Source organism: Rhinolophus ferrumequinum, chromosome 6 (genome assembly GCF_004115265.2).
Source record: "Rhinolophus ferrumequinum isolate MPI-CBG mRhiFer1 chromosome 6, mRhiFer1_v1.p, whole genome shotgun sequence".
Classification (NCBI taxonomy): Eukaryota; Metazoa; Chordata; class Mammalia; order Chiroptera; family Rhinolophidae; genus Rhinolophus; species Rhinolophus ferrumequinum.
The window spans coordinates 50,824,720-50,848,696 of NC_046289.1; the positions used below are offsets into that span (position 1 = coordinate 50,824,720).

The window sequence follows — 23,977 nt, forward strand, 5'->3', positions numbered from 1 at the left end:
ATTTAAGTGAGATCAGATGGTATTTGTCTTTCTCTGTCTGACTTGTTTCACTTAGAATAAATAATGCACTCAAGGTTCATACATGATGTCACAAATGGCAGGATTTCTATCTTTTTCATGGCTGAATAATATCCCAGTGTGTATGTGTGTGTGTCTCACATCTTTATCCATTCATCAATAGAGGGACACCTAGGTTGTTTCCATATCATGGCTACTGTGAATAATGCTGCACTGAACATGGGAATGCAGATATCTCTTTGGGGTTCTGATATCATTTCCTTTGGATATACTGTATACCCAGAAATGGAGTGCTGAATCATATGGTAGTTCTATTTTTTATTTTTCGAGGAACGTCTGTATTGTTTTCTGTATGGCTGTACCAATTTACATTCCCATCAACAGTGCACAACCGTTCCCTTTTCTCCATATTCTTGGCAACACTTTCTACTATCTCTTGTCTTTTTGATGGTAGCCATTCTAACAGTGAGGTAATATCTCATTGTAGTTTCGATTTGCATTCCTGATGGTTGCTGGTGTTGAGCATCTTCTCTTGTACCTGTTGGGCATTCAATGTCTTCAGAAAAATGTCTATTCAGTTCCTCAGCCCATTTTTAAATTGGATTGTTTGGTTTTTTTTTTCGCTATGGAGCTGTAAGAGTTCCTTATATATTTTGGATATTAACCTTTTATGAGATATCTTATTTGCAAATATTTTTTCTCATTCTGAAGGTCTCCTTTTCGTTTTCGTGTTTCTTTTGCTGTGCAGAAGCTTTTTAGTTTGAAGTAGTCCTACTTATTTTCACTTTTGTTGCTTATGCTTTTGGTGTCATATCCAAAAAATCATTGCCGGAGCTTCCCTCCCACTTTTATAAAGGAGTTTTATGGTTTCAGGCCTTACGCTTAAATCTAGTCCATGAAATATGCATTTAAAGAACAAAGTAAGTCACAAGAAACCAAATCTATGCTTCAAAGAAGTTAAGAAGTTGGGGTGAAGTAGATTTGAGAATGATCTTCAACGATGGGACGGGGTAGAGCACATTTTTGGGGCTGGAGATTTAGAACCCTGTGGTTTAGGTTGCACGCTTTTAGAACAGTATGGTCTGGTATGTGACACAGATTTGTAAAGAGCTCAGAAAAATATGCCTGTGTCTTCTCTTTCTGCTGCTTGAAGATACTTACATTTAGATTCTGATCACTGTTTGTCGCTGGTATAATTATTGCTTGTTAGTACTTTGCTTTTGTTTACTTGTTGGCTGTCATGCAACACCAGAAGCAGAAAAAGAAACAAAACTCTCCGTTCCTCGCTAAGAAGTGTAAAGTGGACCCTTAACATCCTTCACTCTTTCATTTCAGCCCACTGCACGGTTCTCAGCAGCTGTGAGAACTAGCGGAGCACTGTCCCGTCGCGGGGTGGAGCTAGAGGAAACCCCGCCTCCCAAGCCCAATCCCAGCTCTCCGCCGGCGGACAGGAAGCGGCGGCGGGCCTAGCAGCCCGGGAACCGTCCTCCGTGCGCATGCGCGCGCCCCTGAGGCGCCTGGGGGAGGGGGAGGGGTGGGAGGAAGGGGTGCGGCTCCGCGTGCTAGTTGGGCGCCCGCACGTCACGTGGTGAGGAAGGAGGCGGAGGTCCCGGGCTCGGGGAAGGGAGGTAGAGAAGAGGGAAGGAGCGAGGGAAGGAAAGCGGGGAAGGAAGGAAACGAACGAGGGGGAGGGAGGTCCCTGTTTTGGAGGAGCTGGGAGCGTTGCTGGCCCCTGAAGTGGAGCGAGAGGGAGGTGCTTCGTCGTTTCTCCTGCCGGGGGAGGTCCCGGCTTCCCGTGGAGGCTACGGACCAAGCCCCTTCAGCTTCTCCCTCCGGATCGATGTGCTGCTGTTAACCCGTGAGGAGGCGGCGGCAGCGGAAGATGGTGTTGCTGAGAGTGTTAATTCTGCTCCTCTCCTGGGCGGCGGGGCTGGGAGGTGAGGCACGACCCGGAGCGCTGGAGGCGCCGTGACCCTCGCGGACCGTGCGGCGGCAGCGGCATTGGCGGCGGGGCCGAGCGGAGCCCAGTCGCGCGGCGCGGCGGGCGCATCAGTCAGCCCGGCCGGCCGGCGGCGCCACTCGGGCGCGCAGCGCTCCCCACTCCCTATTGTCCCTCGTACCCCGACCGCGTTCCCTTCCGTGGCATGCCGAGGAGGCTCCGAGCCTCCGGCGAGGCCTTCCCCGCCCCCTACTCCCCGGCAGCAGGGGAGGCTTGGGTCGTCTTCCAGAGAAGCAAAGTCAGGAGATCCGGGTCGCCAGGCAAGAGCCGTGGTTGCTCCATCCCTCCAGCCTGCTCGCCGGGGCGGGCAGCCGCCGCGGTCCCGGCGGTCTTCGCCGCCCTCGTTCCTCGTCACTCTCCTCATCCTTCCGCTCTCAGTCCCTGCCGGGTGGCGGATTCTGGAGTCTGCTCCGCGGAGGAGAACCGCAGAGCAGGCTCGTGGGAAGTTGTGATGTGTGCGGCCGGAGTGGTGAATTGTTTTTTACCGGGGGTGGAGAACCAGACCGACGGGGTTTTGCAGAGGGGCCGCCGGTGGAGGAGTGGCAGTGGTGTCCCGCTCGTCTGAACCGAGTGGTTTCCGCTCTCCAAAGTGCCCTGCATCTGCCCCTGTGTTTGGAGAGAGGTCGCCAAGAGGGTGTGTTTATGTTCAGTGAAAACATTTCTGTTGCCCAGGGGAAAGGGTTTGGTGGGAAGAAAGGTAAGCTGTTGCGGGATGTTCTTTGATCTTGAGACTGGATTGGGTCTCTTGGAGGGACAGTCCCCGGGTGACCCAACTTGAAGAGTTTTCTTAAACTCTCAGGTGGAGTAGGCGTGTAAGTGCAGTTAGTGGTGTCAAAACCGTGGCAAACCCCGACCCTCCAAATTGTAGTTAAATTTACTAAAAGCATATAATTTCTTGATTACTCAGGTTTTGAAGACGATTTTTATTTCTATTTTATCTTAGGACTCGCTGCATTATTTTGTGTAAAGTGCTTTATTTTAGGTAAACTTTTTGAGTTGCCCAAAGTAGTATACTTAAAAACATCAAAGTATTTTTAAAAACATTGGATTGAAACAATTTCTGGAATGCTTTGGATGAATATAAGCTCATTTGATAAATTAGAAAATATCCAAATATTTCATGTAGTGTATTGTTTCTGTTCTTTTGTTTGTCACTTTGACTTATGACTGCAGAGCAAAGCATATTTTTGTCCTGTATTCTATGTAGTCTGAGGTTGATACTTTTGTTGTAGTTTGTTTGTAGTGTTCAGTTGTTAGATATCTATTTTAGATTAAGAGCTTCTAGTAGATGTTTAATTATAGTATCATGTGCTAGAGACCCTTTATAAGGGTCATTTCAATTAACATTTGTATTTACATTCTAAATGTGGCTTCCAACAAATCTCTTTTCTGTCTGTTTTCACTTTATTATAGTCAGGAATTAGACACTGATTTCTATGAGGTAGTAAAAAGTAAGAAACATAGGAGGCAATTTAGTATATAAAATGTCCTTTTATATATAGTATATAAAGTGTAGTATGTAAAGTGTCCTTTGTTTTTAAAGAATGAAACATTTCAAAACATGAATGTTTGATGGTTAAAGAAATAAAATAACAGCATAATCTTTGTGAGTTAAGACCCTTGTCTAAAATCACTCTGGATTCATTTATAAAGTATTGTTTTGCATTAAGCAGTGGTTAAAAGGCTACTTTTGGATATTTGTTTTAAGCAGAACTTTTTCAAAAAGGCTAAAAACTTTGATTTTAAAATTAGCATCAAGATTGTAGGTTTTGTGTACATGGAAATATTTGTAATTTTATGGTAATATATACTGTTGTCATTTATTAATCTAAGCTTTTTATGGTCAAGTTTGTAAGAAATTTAAGTGATACATAGAATATATTCAAATTGAATATCTGTTTTAGCATGTGAGAGAATGAATATGTGTAGGTTAGTGGAAATATGGATTTAACTTTAAAGTAAAAATCATTTTCAGGTACTCAATAAACCATTTTAGTTGCTTATCCCTTTCCGATTTGTCAACCACTGTTTTGTATTAATTTTTTCTTGCTCTTGATATGATGGGTGGGAAGCTGGAAGAGATGATTGAAGTGTTTAGAGTCATAAAACTTAAACTTTCCTAATGCTGTATGTATAACCTTTCTAGCACATTTCCCAGCCCATTCTGTATTTGTAGGAAGATACCATAAAATTTCTAAAATTCAGTAAGTGCCTATATAGACATATGCTCAAATATATATACATACACACACACACACACACACACACATATATATATATATATATATGCTTTTAAAAGTTATTTGTAACCACATTAGAATTTATTGGAGCTATTCTTATTAAGTACAGCCCAAAGAATTTTTATGTGTGTATGAATATTTTTAACACACATATGTTGATGTTTTTTCTTTCTTTTTAAAAAAATTAATTGGTATGTTTGGGAGGTCAGAGGTATTTTAGCTGTAGCAGTAAATTCAATCTCATAATGTTTTGGTTTGATGAAATCATACATAAACTTAACTTTAGAGTATGACATGTTTTTTGTATTTAAAAAATCTGGTGTAAACCCTTTGCTTTGTACCGTGCAGTCTATAGAAATAAGTTCTCCGGAAATTTGGCCCAAAGTGTTAAAAATATCAAAGCTTAAGGATAAACTATTTCTTTCACTTCTACCAGTAAGAAACGATCTATGTAGTTAGTAAACGTTTCATCTTTATCATTAAGGAGCTCCGTCGGACTCTTCACCTTTGTAACTTGAAATTGGTAACCGGGGAGCTGTATAACTTGAAGAAGGTGCATTTCAAGCATCCCCTAAGTTAACAGTGTCTTCTTTGTATGTGTGCAGGACCTCTCTGAGTTGCCGGGGTAGGACATGGCAGGCACCTGTTTCCTGATATCCTTTTTATAACTTGCTTATGATCTTCAAGAGTGTTTCGTATCTGATATCTTAAATTATCCTAAGGACTTGTACGATCAGGTAGGGAGAGTAAGGAACATTTCTTTCATGTCTGTTGTGTATCTGGTATTGTGTTAGTTTTACTTTTCAACATCTATGAAAGAGTGGTGATATTTTACAGTTGAAGAAATAATTTTTCTAGCATAATCCATTCAAACCCAAGCCAGTTTGAGCTCAAAGCCTGAGCTTTTTACTCATTACCCCTTATCTACCTTTTTGAAAGTAGTTTTCACACATTAGCTCAAAAGTGGCCTCTGGACTGAACCACCTTAGAGATATGTTTTGTTTGATTTGTAATGTCTTTGAGTTTCACCTAGTGATCAACAGTGAAAAATTGGGAAATTTCTCAATGAAACTCATGGGTTTCTGGATTTTTGGGGGAAGACTTGAAAATCCAGGTGCTGCTGGGCTGCCTTCCCATTGTCTGGAGCAGAGTGGTAGAGCAGTAGCTGCTCTCTTCAGACTGGGCCTGTGCACTTAGCACTCAATGCGGTTTCCATCATTTTTGCCTGTAATACACTTGGCCTGCTTCACTCATTTTTGTTATCTTCCTGAGTCCTGTAGGCATATTATTTGTATTTCTGCCTCAGCTTCATCTTGCATAGATGACTCCAAACTTATAAAAATGTTTTTTTTTTTTGACTGCGACCTCTTACCCAACTTTTTAATATATATTTTTTGTAATTCTTTAGTTTTTCTATAGTCTTAAACGTGTTAATAAAAACTATGGCATACACAATAATTTATATCTAGCATTAGGTTATTAGATATTTTTTAAAATCTTTGTTTTCATAATAGTAACAATTTGAAGGTTTTAAAAAGAATGATGGTTATAGTTTTTCCAAACCTCTATCTCATTGAGCAAATAAAAAACCATTTCTTTTGCTACTGGGATGAGATTCTCAGAAAATTGATTGTGGGTCATATAAATAAAAACTAACGTAAGCTTTTTTCTTTTCTTTTAAGAATTGGTTATAAATACAAACCAATTTGAAATAAAGAAAGTTGAAATGAAACAATAAATCCAACAATAAGCTACATTTTTCTAGCATTGTTGGGAGATGACAGATTCAGATATGAGAAGATTCCTGTATAACAAGTTTGGGACCAGACTTGCAATTTTGGCTGTTTTTTGACGGAAGTTTTTCTAAGATGTGCACATTTACTGTTTTAAAATGGGCTGACTTTATTCTTTTCTTAAATGATTGAGGTTTACTATAAGAAAAACTGTTACTGTTTTGGGGTCTACTGTATTTTCTATTTTTTATTTTTCCAGAAATCATTGAAATGGGCATTCTAAATTTATTCTAGGTGATCGTGGTTTTTTGATTCTTGTAGCTGATTTTAGTAGTGTTTCCAACTGTTGCCTGGCTTGCTTGGAAACCTTGAGGATATCACTTTTTAATTAGTAGTTTCTGATATATTTTCTATGGGGAAAGTAAATAATCATACATAACATACTTGTGTATAAAGTGGAATACATGTGCTTTAGATAAGCTTTTATTTTTTAATGTACATATTTTGGCTTTGTAGAGTTTAGTGTTGAGGTTGCCCTGTTCTTATTTTCTAAGCAATTGGAAGATGCATTCTTTTGGTAGTTAAAGTGAGGCAAGGTAGAGTGGAGAGAAGAAACTGATGAATAACCAGGAAGACAAAGCAAATAAAATGCATACTCATTTGGTTACAGGTAGATCATTTCCTAGATAGGAATCATAAGTACTCTGGCTTCAAGCTCCTGTACTCGATTATTGATATTAACATGCCCTAAAATATGCAATTGTAATATTCTTTACAGAAATGTAAATTGTAAGTTAAGAAAAAGTATTCTCTGTGTTTAAAGGAAAGGGTAGGTCAAAGGTAGATGACCAGATACTGTGTTTTATTGTTATTTTGCAGCATGTAGCTTTTGAGTGTTACAGCTTTGGTGACTTTGGGATTTGTATAAAGTTAAATTTCTTGTTAGCCTTTGAATCGTATCACTTTCTAAGTGCTAGAAAAGTTTTGCCAAAGTTGGAGGTATACTTTTGGAGTGCTCTAGCTTAAAATACAGTCTATGTGGAGTGCAAAAATGGAGTTTGTGTGTGGAGGGGGAAGGTTTGCGTGCAGGGAAAGGGGAGTCATTGGCCATAGCTGCTGCTAACATGAAGTTTCAATGAGAGGCCTATGTGGCCACTAATTGGGGAAGATAAATTGTAGATATGAAATGCTGTGGACACAGAAACACCCAGTAGTTTCAAATGTTAGCTCCATGTCACAGGGCTTACACTCCAAATTGTGGGAATTGTTTTGCATTTGGTCTGTTTGCACAAGGGCAACTCTATGTTACATGCTTGAGTAAAGAGCCCCAGGTATTTTGTTTTTGATTTTTTAAGCAGTAATTGATTTATTTAATGATAGTGATTCTTCCAAGCAACTCTAAAAAGTCTGCTTGTTCTGAATAAAAATCCAGCAGTGGTAATTCTAACTAGGTTAGCTGTCATTTTATACTAGGAAAAGGAAGCAATGTTAAGGATAAGTAGAAAAAGTATTAATAATAATTCTACCAGTTAGGTTCCTATGCGGGTAGTAGCATTGCTGTCCAGCAGTGTGAAGGCTTTGCCTCAGTACTAACAGCGACAGTCCTGTCCTAGTGAGGTTGGAGGACAGCAGCACTGAGAACAATTCTCAGGAGTGTAGACTGCCTTGGATAGTGGGTGAACTCACTTGAAGCTACTACAATTCCAACTAAATGGTGTGAGAATGTGTACAGCTACAACATGTTATTTAGTCACCAGAGCTTATTGTATGTCTTGCAGCTAGTAGGAGTCACGAAGCCACAGTCTTGAGAAAGAAGGAAAGTGAAAATCACTGAGTTCGCCAATGTGGACAGAAATGCCAGGATATAGAAATGTAGTTCCATTTATGTATTGTAATAGCAGTTGAAATGAGGATGTATTAAGCTGAAGGGACATCAACCAGTTGAGGAAAGCTTTTTGACATAGAAGGGAGTGGCATATAGTCTAGTAAGTTGCTTGTAGGCTTACTTGTTTGGAATGGAGAGTCCATGGCAGGAAATGAGGAGAAATGCTAACTGGGCCATCATTACCAGGACTCTAATTATTCATATTCTAGATCATAATAACTGTGCAGTAGAGTATTTTGGAATGTTGGTTGGAGTCTATGTTGAGGAGTTGGGATATGATACAATAAGGAGTAAATTAGCTGCTTGATGAATTGGGTGATTCGAGTCCTGGATTAAGGTTATGATTATAGAAATAAAGGATAGAACAAGAAATCACAATGAAGAAAAACTGGTAAAACTTGGCAAATGTTTAATATGAAACTAACAAAGTGTATTGAGGGCTCACTCTGTTTTTGAATTTCGATCTTAGAGGCTGTTGTATTGGCGAGTGTGGTTTATAGAACTTTGAGGACCTAAGTCTTTGAAGTTCAAAATACTAAAGATTTTGAATCTAGGTAAACGGTTATAGGTTAGGATGTGTTCCCGTCTTGGATTTTATCTTAATTGCAAGCTAATACTTGTTGGGGTTGGTTAAGACTTTGTACAGTTCTTTAATAATCGGTGGCTAGTCATTTGGGAAACAGTGCTCCAGATAGTTGGGAGATAGAAGTTTGGTAAATTGAGTGGAGGGGAGAAGTTAGATTTAAAGATATTTTAACAAGCCTGTTTTTACTTCACAAGTATATATTTACTTTCCTTAAGTTGGAATTGCACTCTTCAGTTCAAGAATATGCTTGATGCTTTTATATGTGAATTGTGAACTTCCTATTTCAGAGACAAATTGGGGAAAAGAATCTGGTCTTGAGACAAATGTACACACATGATTTGTGGAGCAGAATTTCTTTCCATTGATCTTTGCATTGCTGATGGCAAGGGATATACAGATACATATTTGAACTTTGGATTTCATTTCCAATAGAATACAGATAGAATCCTACACTTATGTGTTGAGTGAGATATTAATTTGCTATCTATTTTCCTAAGAATTAAATGGGTTATGTTTGAAAAAATGCTAAACAGACTGTAAAGTTCTGTATAAATATTATTAAAATTACGGTGTTTCCAGGCCTACTTTCGTTTGGAATTTACAAAATATAGATGGGTAAAATGTATTTTTCGAAGATGAAGTACTAGAATATCATTACCAAACATTAGAAAATAGAATTTAAGAAAATCCATAATTCCTTTTCCAACACAATTTTAGCACTTTTTAATATTAATCTTTCAGGCTTTTAAAATGCCTTTTATTGTAAGTTTACGTTACAGTATTTATGCACTTTTGTATTCTTTACAAAAATTAACGTGTAGTTGAAATGTATACACAGAACATAGACTGAAATATTCCTAAGTAGTCTAGAGATAGTTTTGGTTGTCACAGCTGGAGGGCTGCTACTGGCATCGAGTAGGTAGATGCCAGAGATGCTGTAAACATCTTCCAATGACCAGGACAGCCCCTCCCTCCCCCATAATAAAACATTATCTGGCCAAAATGTCAGTAGTGCTAAGATTGAGAAACCCTGTTCTAGAGGAAATTTGAATCTTCTTACCTTTTTTTGTTATTTCTGATAGTTTGCTGTCTGAATTGATTACTTGAGTTTCATACGTTTCCCATATTCCTATCCTGTTCAAGCCTTCCTCTCCCAGTGCTCTAAGCGCTGCAGTTCTGAAACATTTACTTTATTATTTATCTTCTGGCGTTTCCCATTCTTTTGATTGTTTAGTTTGTGGTAGGGAAGAAAATCTGATCCTGTTAATTTATAATAGTAATTGAATGACTGATAGCCCATAAGGATTATTTAAAAATCAAACCAAACCAGTTGCTTGTTAACCCAAAAGAGCCATGGATTAGTAGGATTTCAGCTTCTGTGGGGAGAGATATTTTGAGGGACTCAGTCAGCAACTTACTCTGCAAATCTATCTTCAGCATTAGTTATACTCAGTTTCAACTTTTCACAATTTGTTTTCTTCAAAATTTTAACTCAAAAGTCCTCAAAAATTTCCGTGTCTTTTTCATAACTCCATTCTCCCCCACCCCACACACACTTTATTATCATCGTTGTTAAAACCTTTGGCAGAATTTTTTCTTGCACATCCCGAGTTCCTGGAAGGAGGCAGAGGCAGATGGTTTGGGGTATGATATGGAGAAGGGTGAGGTAGTAAGAGTAAGTTTAGGATGAAATGCAGAGTCTGGGGTGCATAGGGTGTGTGGCTAGAGCTATTTGTGTGTGTGTGTGTGTGTGTGTGTGTGTGTGTGTGATTTAAGTAGGTTGAAAGTCATAGTCCGTTACTGTCTGTGCTTTTTTGAAATGGTATAAAGGCATTTCACATCAGCATAGAAAGCTAAATTATGTACACGTTTCCATTTTTGGATTTTTAAATTGTATTTCATAATTAGTGGTGGAAATTGAATAATGCATTCAATAGGTTTTTTTGTTTTTTGTTTTTAATGAGAAAGGGAGAGATTTAAAAAAAACTTATTTATTTTAAGTGTTTTTCTAGGACCCATCAGCTCCAAGTCAAGTAGTTATTTCAATCTAGTTGTGGAGGGTGCAGCTCACAGTGGCCCATGAGGGGATCCAAACGGCAACCTTGTTGTTAAGAGCACCGCGCTCTAACCAACTGAGCTAACCGGCTGCCCGTTCAATAGATTTTTAATCACTGATGTTTTGTACTCTTTGTGTTTTCTTTCATTTATAAATTTAAAAAGAACTGCTTACTTTCACTTCTGAGCCAGCTGGTTTTATTTTTAATTCTTAGAGACTAACTTGTCTCAAAAAGTGGGTGTGTTGAAATATATTTATAATTGTAGACACACCCTCTTATCTTGAACTTTCACTTGTAGCTGTTTGGTAGGTATTTGCTTGTAGAAAATGGTTTGACTGGTTTCTAGTGAAGAGATGGATATGGTGGCTTAAGTTTGAAGTTACACGTGGAAGTAACTTTTCCAAGAGTGCGGTAACTTTTCCAATGCACTTAAGTATATCGCATGAAATATAGGACATTTGTCATACAAGAGAACACTTTTGTTAATGGTAGTGAGTGTTTCAAGGTCATAGTGAATGCATATCAAATACAAGCTGATCATTTGATCAACACAGTGCGATGCCTAAGATACAGTTGATGATTCAAGTTCCTTAAGAAGGAAATACATTTTTATGTTGGGGGAAAACGCTGTTGGTACCTAATTTTAAAATTAAACAAGTGAGAAGTCTGTTGAAACAACTTGATTACAAGTAATTTTTCTGAGGAATGGAAATGTGCCATCATTAACTTACACGTCTTCTTGTTTATTGTGTTAAGTTTTTCTGTAAATAGGAAGATCTGTAATGGCCAACATTTATACAGATTTTTTTTATCCCATTCTTAAGATTGTAGAACCAACTTTTTTTTTTATTGGAAAAAAATTAAGCTTATTTGTTATATAACATTGCTATCCCACGCAAAGATGATGACATTGACCCATCATCAGTAAGCTATACTTATACTCTGTTTTTTCTCTGATGTTAATAAAGTTTTTGTTCTGTGTTTTTTGTCCTATTATGTTTAATTTATATTGGGACAGAAGATTGTAGGGTTTGGATTCAGGAGTTGGGTAGGAAGCTTTTGTTTGCAAGTGTTCTGGGAAGTACGATGCTACCTACCCATGGAATATGGAAAATAATCCTAATGGGTAGTTATGGGATACTTACTATATGCCAGGCACTGTTTTTAGGGCATTTGGTGTATCAACTCAGTCTTCACAACCTCTCTCTAAGATAAGATCTGTTATTCTCATTTTATAAATGAGGGAGCAGGTTCAAGGAGGGTAACTTATTCAAAGTCAGACAAGTTCTATAGCTATTAATTGGGAAAGACATGGTTTAAATATAATCAGCTCCAGAATGCATGCTTTCAAATACTGTACTGCCACTTAGAAACATATCTCATGCTCTAAAAAGTATAGCAAGGTTAGATTCTGCTTTTGTACGAAGATTGGATCATTTTACCGTCAGAGCATAATTAGGCTCTTTGTATTTACAGTATTTGAGCCATTTGCTTTTGGTCAGTAAAGTTCTTTATAAGGTATTTTATTTATTTTTTGACATTAGAAAATGTTTACAATTAAGGGGTGGGTAGAAACACCTTATAGAATATTTATACACAGTATCATTTCAATTTTGCCACAGAAAAATTTATGTACGTATTCATTTTTTTAAAAAGCTTGGTGCTAGATACTAAATCTCTGGATAGTGAGATGTAAGGTATATGTTTCTACAGTAATCACTTTTGTAATCAGGAAAAATAATTTTCTTTTAAGGCAGATTACCATTAGTAAATACTAGTATTCCCGTGACTGATAAAAGTTATAGGAAATCAAGTTGGTCCTCTGTATCTGTGGGTTTCACATTGTGAGTTCAACCAACCGCAGATTGGAAATATTCAGAAAAAAAAAATCTCAGAAAGTTCCAAAATCAAAACTTTAATTTGCCATGTGCCAAGCACTGTGCTGTATCCACACAAATGAAGTGATTATGTAGGCATATCCTGCTGTAGCCTATGCAAATACTGTGCCATTTTATATAAGAAACTTGAACATCTGTGGGTTTTGGTATTCACGGGAACCAATCTCCTGCAGGTGAGACTATACTGTTCTCAGATTGTAAAAAGGGAAAGAGAGACCTGAGCTCTCTAGTGGCAAGGAGACTAAGTTAACGTTTTTACACTACTTACACCTGCTGGCCATTTTCTACTTTTGCATATAGGTGATTTTTTTGGTATTGCTTTACTTTTTTTTGGCCAGTTTTTCTTATACAATTTTGAAAACTATCTGTTTTCTCCATCTTATAGAGCCAATTCAGTTATTCTACAATTTTACACATAGGCACTTGCTTGATATACTGTATTTACTTTTTTCCTAACTTTTTATCTTAAAAACTTTTGTAAGGTTGGAAGTATTAATATATATAGCCCAATTAATATTTGTATACCTTTCACCTAAATTTATTAATGGCTATCTTTTGTCACGTTTGGTTTCTCTCTCTCATATATGTTCCTTTTTCCCCCCTGAAATTTGAAAGTAAGTTGGACCCCTAAATACTTTGGTGTGCATTTCATAAGATTAAGGACATTGTCTTATATAACCAAGAAGATTATTTTCTCTTTAAGTGTGGGAATGTTCAAATATCCCATGAAGCTTGTAAGTACTCAGTGCCATGTAAATTTATTATATGGTTTGTGAAGGCCCGATTTCTGGCAACTACAGCTGAGGACCAGAAAATAAATGCTGTTGTTATGTACTATGTATACATATAAAAAGTAACAACAGAGAAAGGAGGAGGTGTTAGAATAACTTATAATACAGAATTGAGCTATTTCATGTAGGAACAGTGGCACAATAACATATAATAGCGTTGAGGTTATCACATCACTATGACCTCATAGGGTAAAGATATTAAGAAGGATGAGCCTGGCTCACAAAGATGTTAAGGTAAAGGAAAAAAAATCAATAATGGTTCATATGGAAAAATATTTGGCACATAAACTTCAATTATCTAGAAATTTTCCACAGTGGAAGCTATCATTTTCCACTGTTGTCAGATTGCTAACATCTTACTGTACTCTAGGTTAGATATATTTTATTTTCATCATTATCAGGTAACAGTTCTGTTTCTCCATTGTTAAGACTTTATATAAGAACATCTTCATTCAGTGAGTATTCTGTTCTTTATCAGAAGGAATAACAGGAGTTACAGATTGCCTCCGTTGAGACCTTCCTGTTACTTTCTTTCCATGTTGTTCATTTTGCCTTGCATGGGTAATGTATCAGAATGCTAAAAGAAGCGCCAGCTCTGTATTCAGGGACAGCAGCAGAACTCAAGGTTTTTTTTTTCCCCCCATTGTTGTTTTGTTTTTTACTTTTAGATTTGTAGGCTGTGTTTACTTTTGTACAAATCTACTTCATGTATTGGGTTGGTGCAAAAGTAATTGCGGTTTTTGCAATTATTTTTAATCCTTTAAACCAGTTACTTTTGCACCAAGCTAATACATAAAGAATTTAAATTAGAGGAAGAACATATTCTATATTATGGGACACCAATCATATGTTAATTTAAATGGCAACAGACCTTTGGAAAAATAAGTTTCTGTGCCTGTACTTACTTATTAGTTGCTAATATGCTGATGACCCCCATATTTGTGTCTTTAGACTAAACCTCTCCCTTGAATTCCAGACTCCTGCATCCCAACTACATCTCCAGATAGATGTCTATTGGACATCTCAAACTTGCTTAAACTTAACATGTCCAAAAACAAACCCCTGATTTCCTTACCCCGTCTTTTGTTTGGTAGTCTCTCCCATCTCAGTAAATGGGAGCTCAGTTCTTCAGTCACTGAGGCCAAGAACTTGGAGTTCTTCTTGATTCCTGTCTTTCTCTTCCACCCTGCATGCAGTCCCGTCAGCAAATCCCGTCAGCAAATCCCGTCAGCTGCTTCATCAAAGTATATGCAGTTTGACTATTTCTTACTAGCTCCACTGCTACTACCCTGATTGATACAAGCCAACATCCATTTCACTGTAGTTACTGTAAAACCTGCTAACTGTTCTCTCTGTTCTTAGTCAGTATGATTCTGTTCAAAAGCTACTACTTTGGTCAAAACATCTACTGGCAAATTTATACTTTAAAATGGTTAAAATAGTAAGTTTATGTGAATTGTACCTCCATAAAACACATGAAACAAAATAAATTTAAAAAACTCACCCCATTCATGACCTACTATTTTAAGGAAAAGCCAGAGTCCTCATAGCGGCTTTTATGACCCTGCTCAATATACATGTACACTTATCCTTCTCTGCCTTTACAGTTCTTCCGCCTTGTTTGTTTCTGCTCCAGCCACTTTAAAAAGCTCTTTAAAAAATGCCAAGCTTGCTCCTATCTCAGGGACTTTTTGCACTTGCTGATCCTTTTACATGGAACACTTTCCTCCAAGATGGCTCTATTGTCTGCCCTCTTTCTTTTTTTTAAACTAAAAAAAAAATTTTTTTTAAACAGTGGTGAAATATACATAATGTAAAATTTACCATTGTGACTATTTTATAAGTGCAGTTCAGTATCATTAAGTACATTCACATTGTGCTTTGCTCTCTCTTAAGTGTTTGCTCAAATGTTAGTGAGGTCTTCCACTACCATTACCTTATATAAAAGTACTAACTCTTTCCTTTGCATACTTTATCTGGTTACCCTGTAATATCTCTCTTACAGCCATCTGAAGTTATTTACTTGTTTATTTTATTGTCTGTCTTCCTTCTCTTGAATAAAGCTTCATGAGGTCAGTAACTTTGTTTTGTCCACTGCTTATTTCCAGCACCTGCAACAATGCCTAGCATGTATCTGAGTGCCCATTGTCTGTGTTGAGTAAATAGATGAATGATTACCAAACTAAATAATTTTACTTTTTGTAAATTACGTAAGAATTAGAAGTTTCTAAGAGTATGTCGGGTGGAAAAAAACAAACCACCTCTTACGCTTCTAAATCTTTTTATTGTTATTGGCTTTAAAATGGAATGCAACCACCATTTTTGTTAGTGTACTGAATATTTTTATATGCCCTTTTAATTAAAAAATTAGGTAGGTTAAATGAGTTAGAATTTTCTTTATAAAAGAAAATTGCTTTTTATCAACTACTGTGTTTTCGTTTTTATTGTTTTTAAAGCACTTAGCAGTTGTCATTCACTGCAAAAATTAGACTTCAAGGGAAAATATAGAGGATGTTCATGGTTTTCTGATTATGCCCAATAAAACTTGAAAACTTTACTGTGTTATTTAGATGAAACTTTTTAAAACCTGTTTACATTTTGGGGTAAATTTAGAATCACAGAATGTTAGTGCTAGAAGGAAGTTTTTTCGTCTTGGGTGGGTCACTTAACCTCTCTTTGCCTCATCTTAAGATTATACTTGCCCTCTATGGTTGTTAAGAGGGTTAAATGAGATAATACACTCATTAATTAATTTGGCCATAATTTACTGAATTCTTACCTGTATGTACTGTACACTATTCTCAGCCCTTTATGTATATTAATTTATTTAATCCATATAACAACACTGTTGGGTATAGGTATTGCTATTTCACCTATTTTACAGATGGGGAAACCGAGGCACAGAGAGGTAAGTAAATTGTCCAAGATAACTCAACTAGTCAGTGACAAAGGTGGGATTCTAACCCATGATGTTTAGTTCTACTTATAAATAAATGTGATGCTTGCTAAACTGTTGCATCGTGAAGTAAGATAATGTGACCATATACTTCTGTGGTTATTGAAAAACTTAGTTACAACAGGAATATGAGAGATGACTGTACAGAAGAAAGTCATGCAATATGGTTATGAAAGCTGCATGAGTAATTGCAAAGACAAATATCTGAAATGCACTCATAGCATCAGTAGAAGATTTTTAAAAACATATCTGGTAAATCTATAATAATTTTATTTTTAACCGGTTGCATTTTGCAAATGCTTGGCCTGTTAGAAATTCTGGATACTTTCTGGATGAGTATTACAGAATGACATTTTCTGATGATTGATTTGTGCCTATCTTATCAGCAAGGGATAGGCTGCTTTCTTTTCTTTTTTTTTTAATTAGTTTCAGGCGTACAGAACAACAGAGTGATCAGGCATTTATATAACTCCAACAATGTGATAATCCCAACAAGTCTATCCAGCCGACACTGTACACAGTTATTAGAACATTATTGACTATATTCTCCATACTGCACTACACGTCCCTGTTGCTTTTTTAAAATTATAGTTGACATTCAATATTATTGTACATTAGTTGCATAGGCTGCTTTCTTTTAAATACAAATGAAAATGAAAATTTCCATGAAATATTGAGAGGATTCATTGATTCTTACAGCAAACATTTATTCAGCACCTATTTTCTGTCTGTTCTAGGTACTGAGGGTACATTATTGAACAAAACAAAGTCCTCGTTCTCATGGAACTTACACTCTGGTGGTGGAGGGATATATGTCCATAAAGCAGGATATTAGAATTTATGTCCATAAAGCAGGATATTAGAATGAGAATGACTCATTCAATATACTTTTAGATAGGGTGGTCAGAGAAGGCTTCTGAAGACGGGGTATCTGAATGAAGTGTGTGGCAGCTAACCCTGCTTTGGGGACAGTGGTAGAAGATAAGGTGAGACAGATATAGAGTGGAGTGGGGGGATGGCACCCCCTGGGAAGGATCACGATCAGCCTTGTAAGCCTCGGTTAGGAATCAGGGCAGTTGGGAAACCTTTGGAAGATTTTGTAGAGTAGTGAAACGATGACTTTACTTGAACATTACTCTGGCTGCTGTGTGAAAAATAGACTGTAGGGGGCAAGAATGGAAGCTAAGAGGCCAGTTATTTACCATGGTTTTTTAGTGTCCAGAGCCTTTTGAAGTATGCTGTGTTTGACACGTTTTCATCCTTACGAATTCCATCTCCTTAATTCCAATGCCCAGCCTTTCCGTTGCAACTAGGACACCAGCATGTAAACTAGTCTTCTGAACTATAGGCTCCTCTACTCAGAAGCATCACTGGAGACCGGGATTCTGAACTGAGCAGACTTGTTTGCTTGCTGAAGTTTTGCCAATAGTGTGCATCTTTCAGACACTTGTGACAAATTTGTTTCCTAGTTGTTTTAAGGTTGTGTTTCTGATACAGAAGTGGCATTGGCGAGGCATGGCAGTGTTGGTGTTTTACACATATTTTTTGGGATAATTATGGTATATTCTGGTGGTTTCTGGGGACACCTGGATAGTCTTGAGGAAGTTAAAAGTGGCAAGGGTCCCAGTAGTATTATCAAGTAATAGAATATTACTTCAAGTAAGTGAATATTGTATGGGAAGTATGGGAATTGAATAGATCACAATGGAGCATGCTTTAGTGTTTATGGAACAACCTACAGGTTCTGAGTCAGAATTCTTTTGTGGGACTTGCATGTTGATTTGCAGGAAACATTAAATCTTGGATTCTTATTTGTGCCTGATGTTACTTTACCTCTTTCAAGCTTGATACTATAGAAGCAATGGTATTGTTAGTACTAGGACACATATATTTTTAGATTGATGGAATCTGGGAGAGTCTAGCAAGTGATAGCATCAGGAACAGAGTAGTTGATTAGGAATTAGAGTAGACAGGTAGGTTGGATGTAGGGAATTAGGAAGATCTCTATCAAAGGGAGATCAAATACAAAAGTGAGTGGGTCAGAAGTCAAGCTCTGTTCAGATAGAGTTGAGGAGATGGGTGAATATTTAACTATCAGTGAGATTTAATGATAGAGCTACATTCTGTCCCTATTTTTTGAGTCTTTGACTTGTTGCTAGAGTACAAGAACAAACTCTAGTTGAGTAGGTCCAGATACTGCATGTGAGAACAGGCAATTTTGTGGCGTCTGACTGAGCTAAGTCGTGCAAGGGTTGGAGACTGGCATGGGGTTCCTGTAGAGTAAACTGTGCCAATTTCATTCGCTGGCTGTGGAAAGCAAAGGTGTGTGTGTGTGTGTGTGTGTGTGTGTGTGTCCTATAAAAAATACATTCTTTGGTATTTCATTACATGTTTTTCCACATCTTAGAGGTAGATGTTAGTTTTGAAAGGTCGCTGCCATGTGTTGTATTTTGATAATGTTTTCAGTTTTCTGTAGTCACACCAGAAACGTTAAATGGTGACTTACCTTGCTTATGATGAGAGTTAATAGAATTATTATAGAAAATCACGAAGTCACTGAAACCAAAATTATCTCCTTGGTACTGCCTCCCATTTGCTGTGTGACCTTGAGTTTGTTACATACCTCTCAAACCTCAATTTTCTTTAAAATGGGCTAATAGTTATTACTTTGTAGGGCTGTTGGGTGGGTTAAATGAAAAAATGTGGAATATTGGGCCTGGCTAATAGAATGTACTCAGTAAATTTTAGTTATCATTACATCTAATTTATAAACATTTAATTAAACACGTAAAAAGTTTATTGAGTCAGGATATTTTTTACATGTAGCAAGCTATCAATGTACATTTTGAAATATTGGAATGCATTTTTAAAATAAAATAGGCATATGTAATTTTGGATTTTTAATTTTTCCATTTAAAGATATGAAGCTTTTTTTTAACAAATGACTTTTAGCCAGATTTTCATGTGAATTTTAAAATATTAGATTTCTAAAATAGGAATGGGAACAAACAACCTTAGCACAACATTATGAATATATAATATGAAAAACTGAAGATATTAAAGTTAGGAACAAAGTAAAAAAATGCCCTCGCTCACTGTTACTCAGTCCTAGTTAGTGTAAGTTAAAAAAAAAAATTATAGATGAATAAAAGATTTAAATATGAAAAGCAGAATTAACAAAGTGCCAGCCCCCCCCCCTTCAAAAAAAAAGAATATTATTCTTGGGATTTTGCATGCAAAATCAAGGGGCTCATAAATCCCCTATAGCAGCACATGGATCTCAGATTAGAATTCCTGTTGTAGAGGAAAAAAAGGATGGATTCTATCCAGTCAACACTAATGAAACTAAATGCTTAAGTGACTTCCTACAGATTTGGTACCTGTTTTTGCAGTGCCTATTCAATTCTGTTGTAGTATGAAAACAGTGATAGAAAATATGTAAATGAATGAGCATATAGCTATGTTGTAAAAACAGGTGGCCAGCTGAAATTGGTCTTTGGGTTATAGTTTGCTTACCCCTGTTATATATTATTTGGGAACTTTTTCTAATCAGTACATTGCCTGTGACACCAGTTAAGGTGTTCGTTGCTTAAATGGTAGCACCTGTGGTAAATTGACCCTATTAATGTACTGTTAAATGCTTAAGAGTAAAGCCAGCATGTAGAAAAAGAAGGAAATAGCTGCAGGTAGAAATCAGGAAATTTCTGTATGCAGAAAAATTGCAGAATTTCTCACACTTGAGTGCGCATACATATCACTAGGAATCAGGTAGAGGTGGGTAGAGTCTGAGTCACTTTGGGGATCAGTAGATCTGGGGGGAGCCCACGATTCTGCGTTGCTAACAGTTCCCCAGGATATGCCCATGCACCTAGTCCCTGAAACACAGTTTGAATAGCAAGGTTGTGTGTCAAGAAAACACAAAATGATGTACACAGAAAAATATTTAATTGCATAAGGACTGAAAACATCCACAAACAAAAATTTCCAGTCTCAGGCGTAATATATAATGAATGAATTTGTTATTCAAACACGTGGTGTTTGGGAATAGTAGGCTCCCAGATTTTTTTTTAGCTTTTTAGTTTAAATGTTGAGATGGACCTTTACGACAGCTAAGAAGTTCTTGAAATGGTCTAGTTGCTACTTGCTCAACATGTAGTTTTCCTTTATGTTTGGTTTCCCCCAGTGTTCTTTTGGTACCTGTGATCACTGGTGTCATTTATTTGCCACATCTCTTACTACGTATGTTCTATTAACAAAAAACATAGTTATTTATGAATAATGAATCATTATAGGATGTGTAATAGTTTCTTGGAGGTGAGTAGAATGTTGATTTCATTTACTTTTCTGAAAGAGGACAAGTTAGAATACTTTGAATTGTCTTTGTTTTTGATTCTGGATTTTTTTTTTTTTGAAAATTTTATAACTTAGGGGAAAGTAAAGGAAAAGCCAAATACCTATTTACCTACCACATTAGTCAACATTTTTCTTTTAAAAAATTTTTAATTATATTTATTGAGGTATAATTTCCGTACAATAATTTTCAAGAATTAATTTTGAGACGTGTATATAATTGTATAACCACTACCATAATCGTGATATAAAATATTTATATCAATATGTAAGTTCCCTTATGCTCTTTGCAATCAACACAAAATACTTTTCTCATTTCCCTTTGATTTCTTCTTTAACCCATGGGCTGTTTAGAAGTATGTTATGTTCCTAATATTTGGGGATTTTTTCCAAATTCTGTTACTGATTTAATTGCCCTATAGTCAGAAAACATATTCTATAATTTCAGCCTTTTAAAATTTATGGAAACGTGCTTTATGGCCTGGAATTAAGCTCTGTTATCCTGGTGAATATTCATGTGTCCTTGAAAAGAACATGTATTCTGTTGCTGTGTGGAATGTTTTGTTAAATGTTATTTGGGTCAAGTTGTTTGATAGTGTTCAAGTTTTCTGTACCCTTATTTTTTTGTCTGTATGTTTAGTGAGGACTTACGATTTCCAACTATAATTATGTATTTGTCTACTTTTGGTTCCGTTAACTGTTTCTTCATGTACTTCGAAACTTTGTTATGTGATACACATTTACGATTATGTCCTTTTGATGAATTATGAAACGTCCTTTATCCCTCATAATTTTTTTTTTTGGAAGTTTTCTTTGTCTGATAATACGATAGCCATTGCATCGTTATTTGGATGGTTTAACTTTTCCCTTCCTTTTTACTTTAACTCATCTTTATTTTTGTGTTTAAACTTATACACAGTATGTATTTACATTTTCCTTTCTTTAAAATAAGATGACTTTCTGACATTTAATTGTTGTTTTTAAGTTCATTTACTTCTAATGTAATTATTATTGATATGGTTGAGTTTAAGACTACCATCTTACTATTTGTTTTTTGTTCCATCTGTTCATAGTTCTTTTTTTTTTTTTACTCTTTTTCTGCATTCATTAGGATTAATTTACTTTAAAAAATGATTCTGTTTTATTTCTGCTATGGCTTATGTTGTATACCTATTTGTGATTTTTTTAGAGGTTGTTCCTGGGGTGTACAATATACATATATAACTTATCATATACTTTCAAATAATACACCACATCATTTAGAGAGTAAGTATACTTCCATTTCTCCTGTCCTCCATTGTGCTCTTATTATCATTTATTTTAATTCCATATGGGTCATAAAAGCCACAGTACATTTTTTAAAAATACAGTTATTTAACTTTTAAAGAGATTACAAAATGAGAGAAGAAATCTTTTTTATTTTCTCATATATTCATCATTTCTGGCACTATTCTTCGTGTCAGTACAGATTTCCATATGGTTTCGTTCCTTCTGTCGGAATAATTTCCTTTAAGATCTCTTGTAATACAGGTCTACTAGCAATGAATTTTTAGATTCGATATCTGAAAAGGGGCTCATTTCATCTTTTTTCTCCTTCACCTTCATTTGTGAAAGTTATTTTTTACTGGGTATAGAATCATAGGTTGAGTATATTTTTTTCTTGTCATAATTTAAATGTTGCATTATCTTCTGACTTATATAGAGTTATGCTGTCGTTTATACCTTTGTTCCTCTGTGTATAATGTTTCTTTTTCTCTAGTTCCTTTGATCCTAACCTACTGACAGCTGATATTCAAGTTTTTGGTTTCTAGTTTTCAGCCATTAGCCTATGATTTATTTCTGTGTGGTTTTGTTGAGTTTCTTGGATCTATAAATTTATAGTTATATCTTTCACTTTTCCCCCTCTCATCGTGCTTTTTTCCTGTATACTTCTTAACATATGGAACATATTTATAATAGCTGTTTTAACCTTTTTGTATGCTAATTCCATCATCTCTATAATTTGTTTCTAATGTCTGATTTTTTTCCCCAATTATGGAAGAAAAATGTATTTATATTTTCCTGATTTTTTTATATGCATGACAATTTTTGATTGGATGCAGATCATTCTGATTTTTACATATTTTGTGTGTTTGATTTTATCTCTCCTTTAAACACTGTCAGATTTTTTGGTGTACAATTAAACTACTTGGAATCAATCGAATTCTTTGGAAGATTGCCTTTAAGCTTTGCTGGGATAGGTCTAGAACAGCCTTTATTTAATCTGTGGCTAATTTTATCCCATGAATAAGTTGCTCTTTTTCTGAGGGCTATACCCCGTGCTCTATGTATTAAAGGTCTTTCTTCTCTGGGTGGTGGGAATACAAACATTTCCCAGCCCTGTATAAGCTTTGAAGATTGTTCTGGTTACGTGTGTGTGTGGGGGGGGGTTATTTTTCTGGCCTGGGCTAGTTTATTCTCTCACATGGTCAGATTAGTACTTATCAAACACTTACGGGACCCCTCTTTAGGTCTTAGAATTTCCTCTCTGTTCAATTTCTTTGGCACTCCTCTGACCCACAAATTCTAAATGTCAGGCCTCCCTGAACTCAGATGTCTGGCTCCTCAATTCAGTGACACTACCAGGCTTTATTTGGGTTCCTTTACCTTGCACATTGGCCTGGAAACTGCTTGTAGGTAGTAAATTGGCCATTTGTAGATTTCACCTCATTTCCTTATCCTCCACATATTTTGTCCAGTTTTCTTAGTTTTTATGATGGTAGGTTAAACTCAGTCCTTTTTACTTCATTATATCTAGAATGCAAAATGACTTAACCATTAGTACTCTTTTTCTTTTTTCTCCTGCAGGAAATCACATCAATGAAAATTATGCATGTCACTTTATCCCTAAATACTTGAAAATATGTCTCCAAAAATTCTAATTGTTCTCCTGTATGACCACAATGTTGATATAATGAAGAAAATTAACAAGAATTAATGTTACCTAAGACTTATTCCTGTTTGTCCAGGATTGTTTCCAAATGGTTTTTGTTTTCTTCTCAATTGTGTTCTTTTCCATTTTGCTTTTTAAAAATGTTTCGTGCTCTAGTGTGTTTGGATAATGTTATGTACATGGTTATATGGTTCTTCTCTGTCCTGTTGTTCTTTTTGCTGTGGTATAGGTAACGTCTTTTTTCCTTATCTCTGAGACCAGTGTATTTATTTTCCCTTCAATGTATAGTTTGAGGGACTGATTATTTTGTAGTCATGGGACCATGATCTTATATAACCTTTTGAGAATTCCAGGGCTCTGTTCTCTTTTGAGATTTAAAAAGTGAATTGTATGATTTCTGAGGGTTAGGGGCAGCATCAAGGAGTCCAGTGCGCTATGCTTTCTTGCGTTCTCGTTGGAGTACTCTTGTTTCTTTCCTTGGCTGCCTGTTTGAAAGATTATACCATTAGGTTATACCCAGTGTTGTATTAGT

General features: G+C 36.3%; 1 protein-coding gene across 1 annotated transcript in view; it reads left to right on the top strand.

Moving 5' to 3' along the window:
- The first annotated feature begins 1,473 nt into the window (after positions 1–1,473).
- Positions 1,474–23,977, top strand: part of ADAM10 (ADAM metallopeptidase domain 10) — a 111,529-nt gene continuing 89,025 nt past the window's right edge. The window contains exon 1 of the mRNA XM_033108452.1: positions 1,474–1,955. Within this exon, the coding sequence (XP_032964343.1) occupies positions 1,901–1,955 (55 nt within the window). The 5' untranslated portion in view covers positions 1,474–1,900. The remainder of the gene's footprint in view (positions 1,956–23,977) is intronic.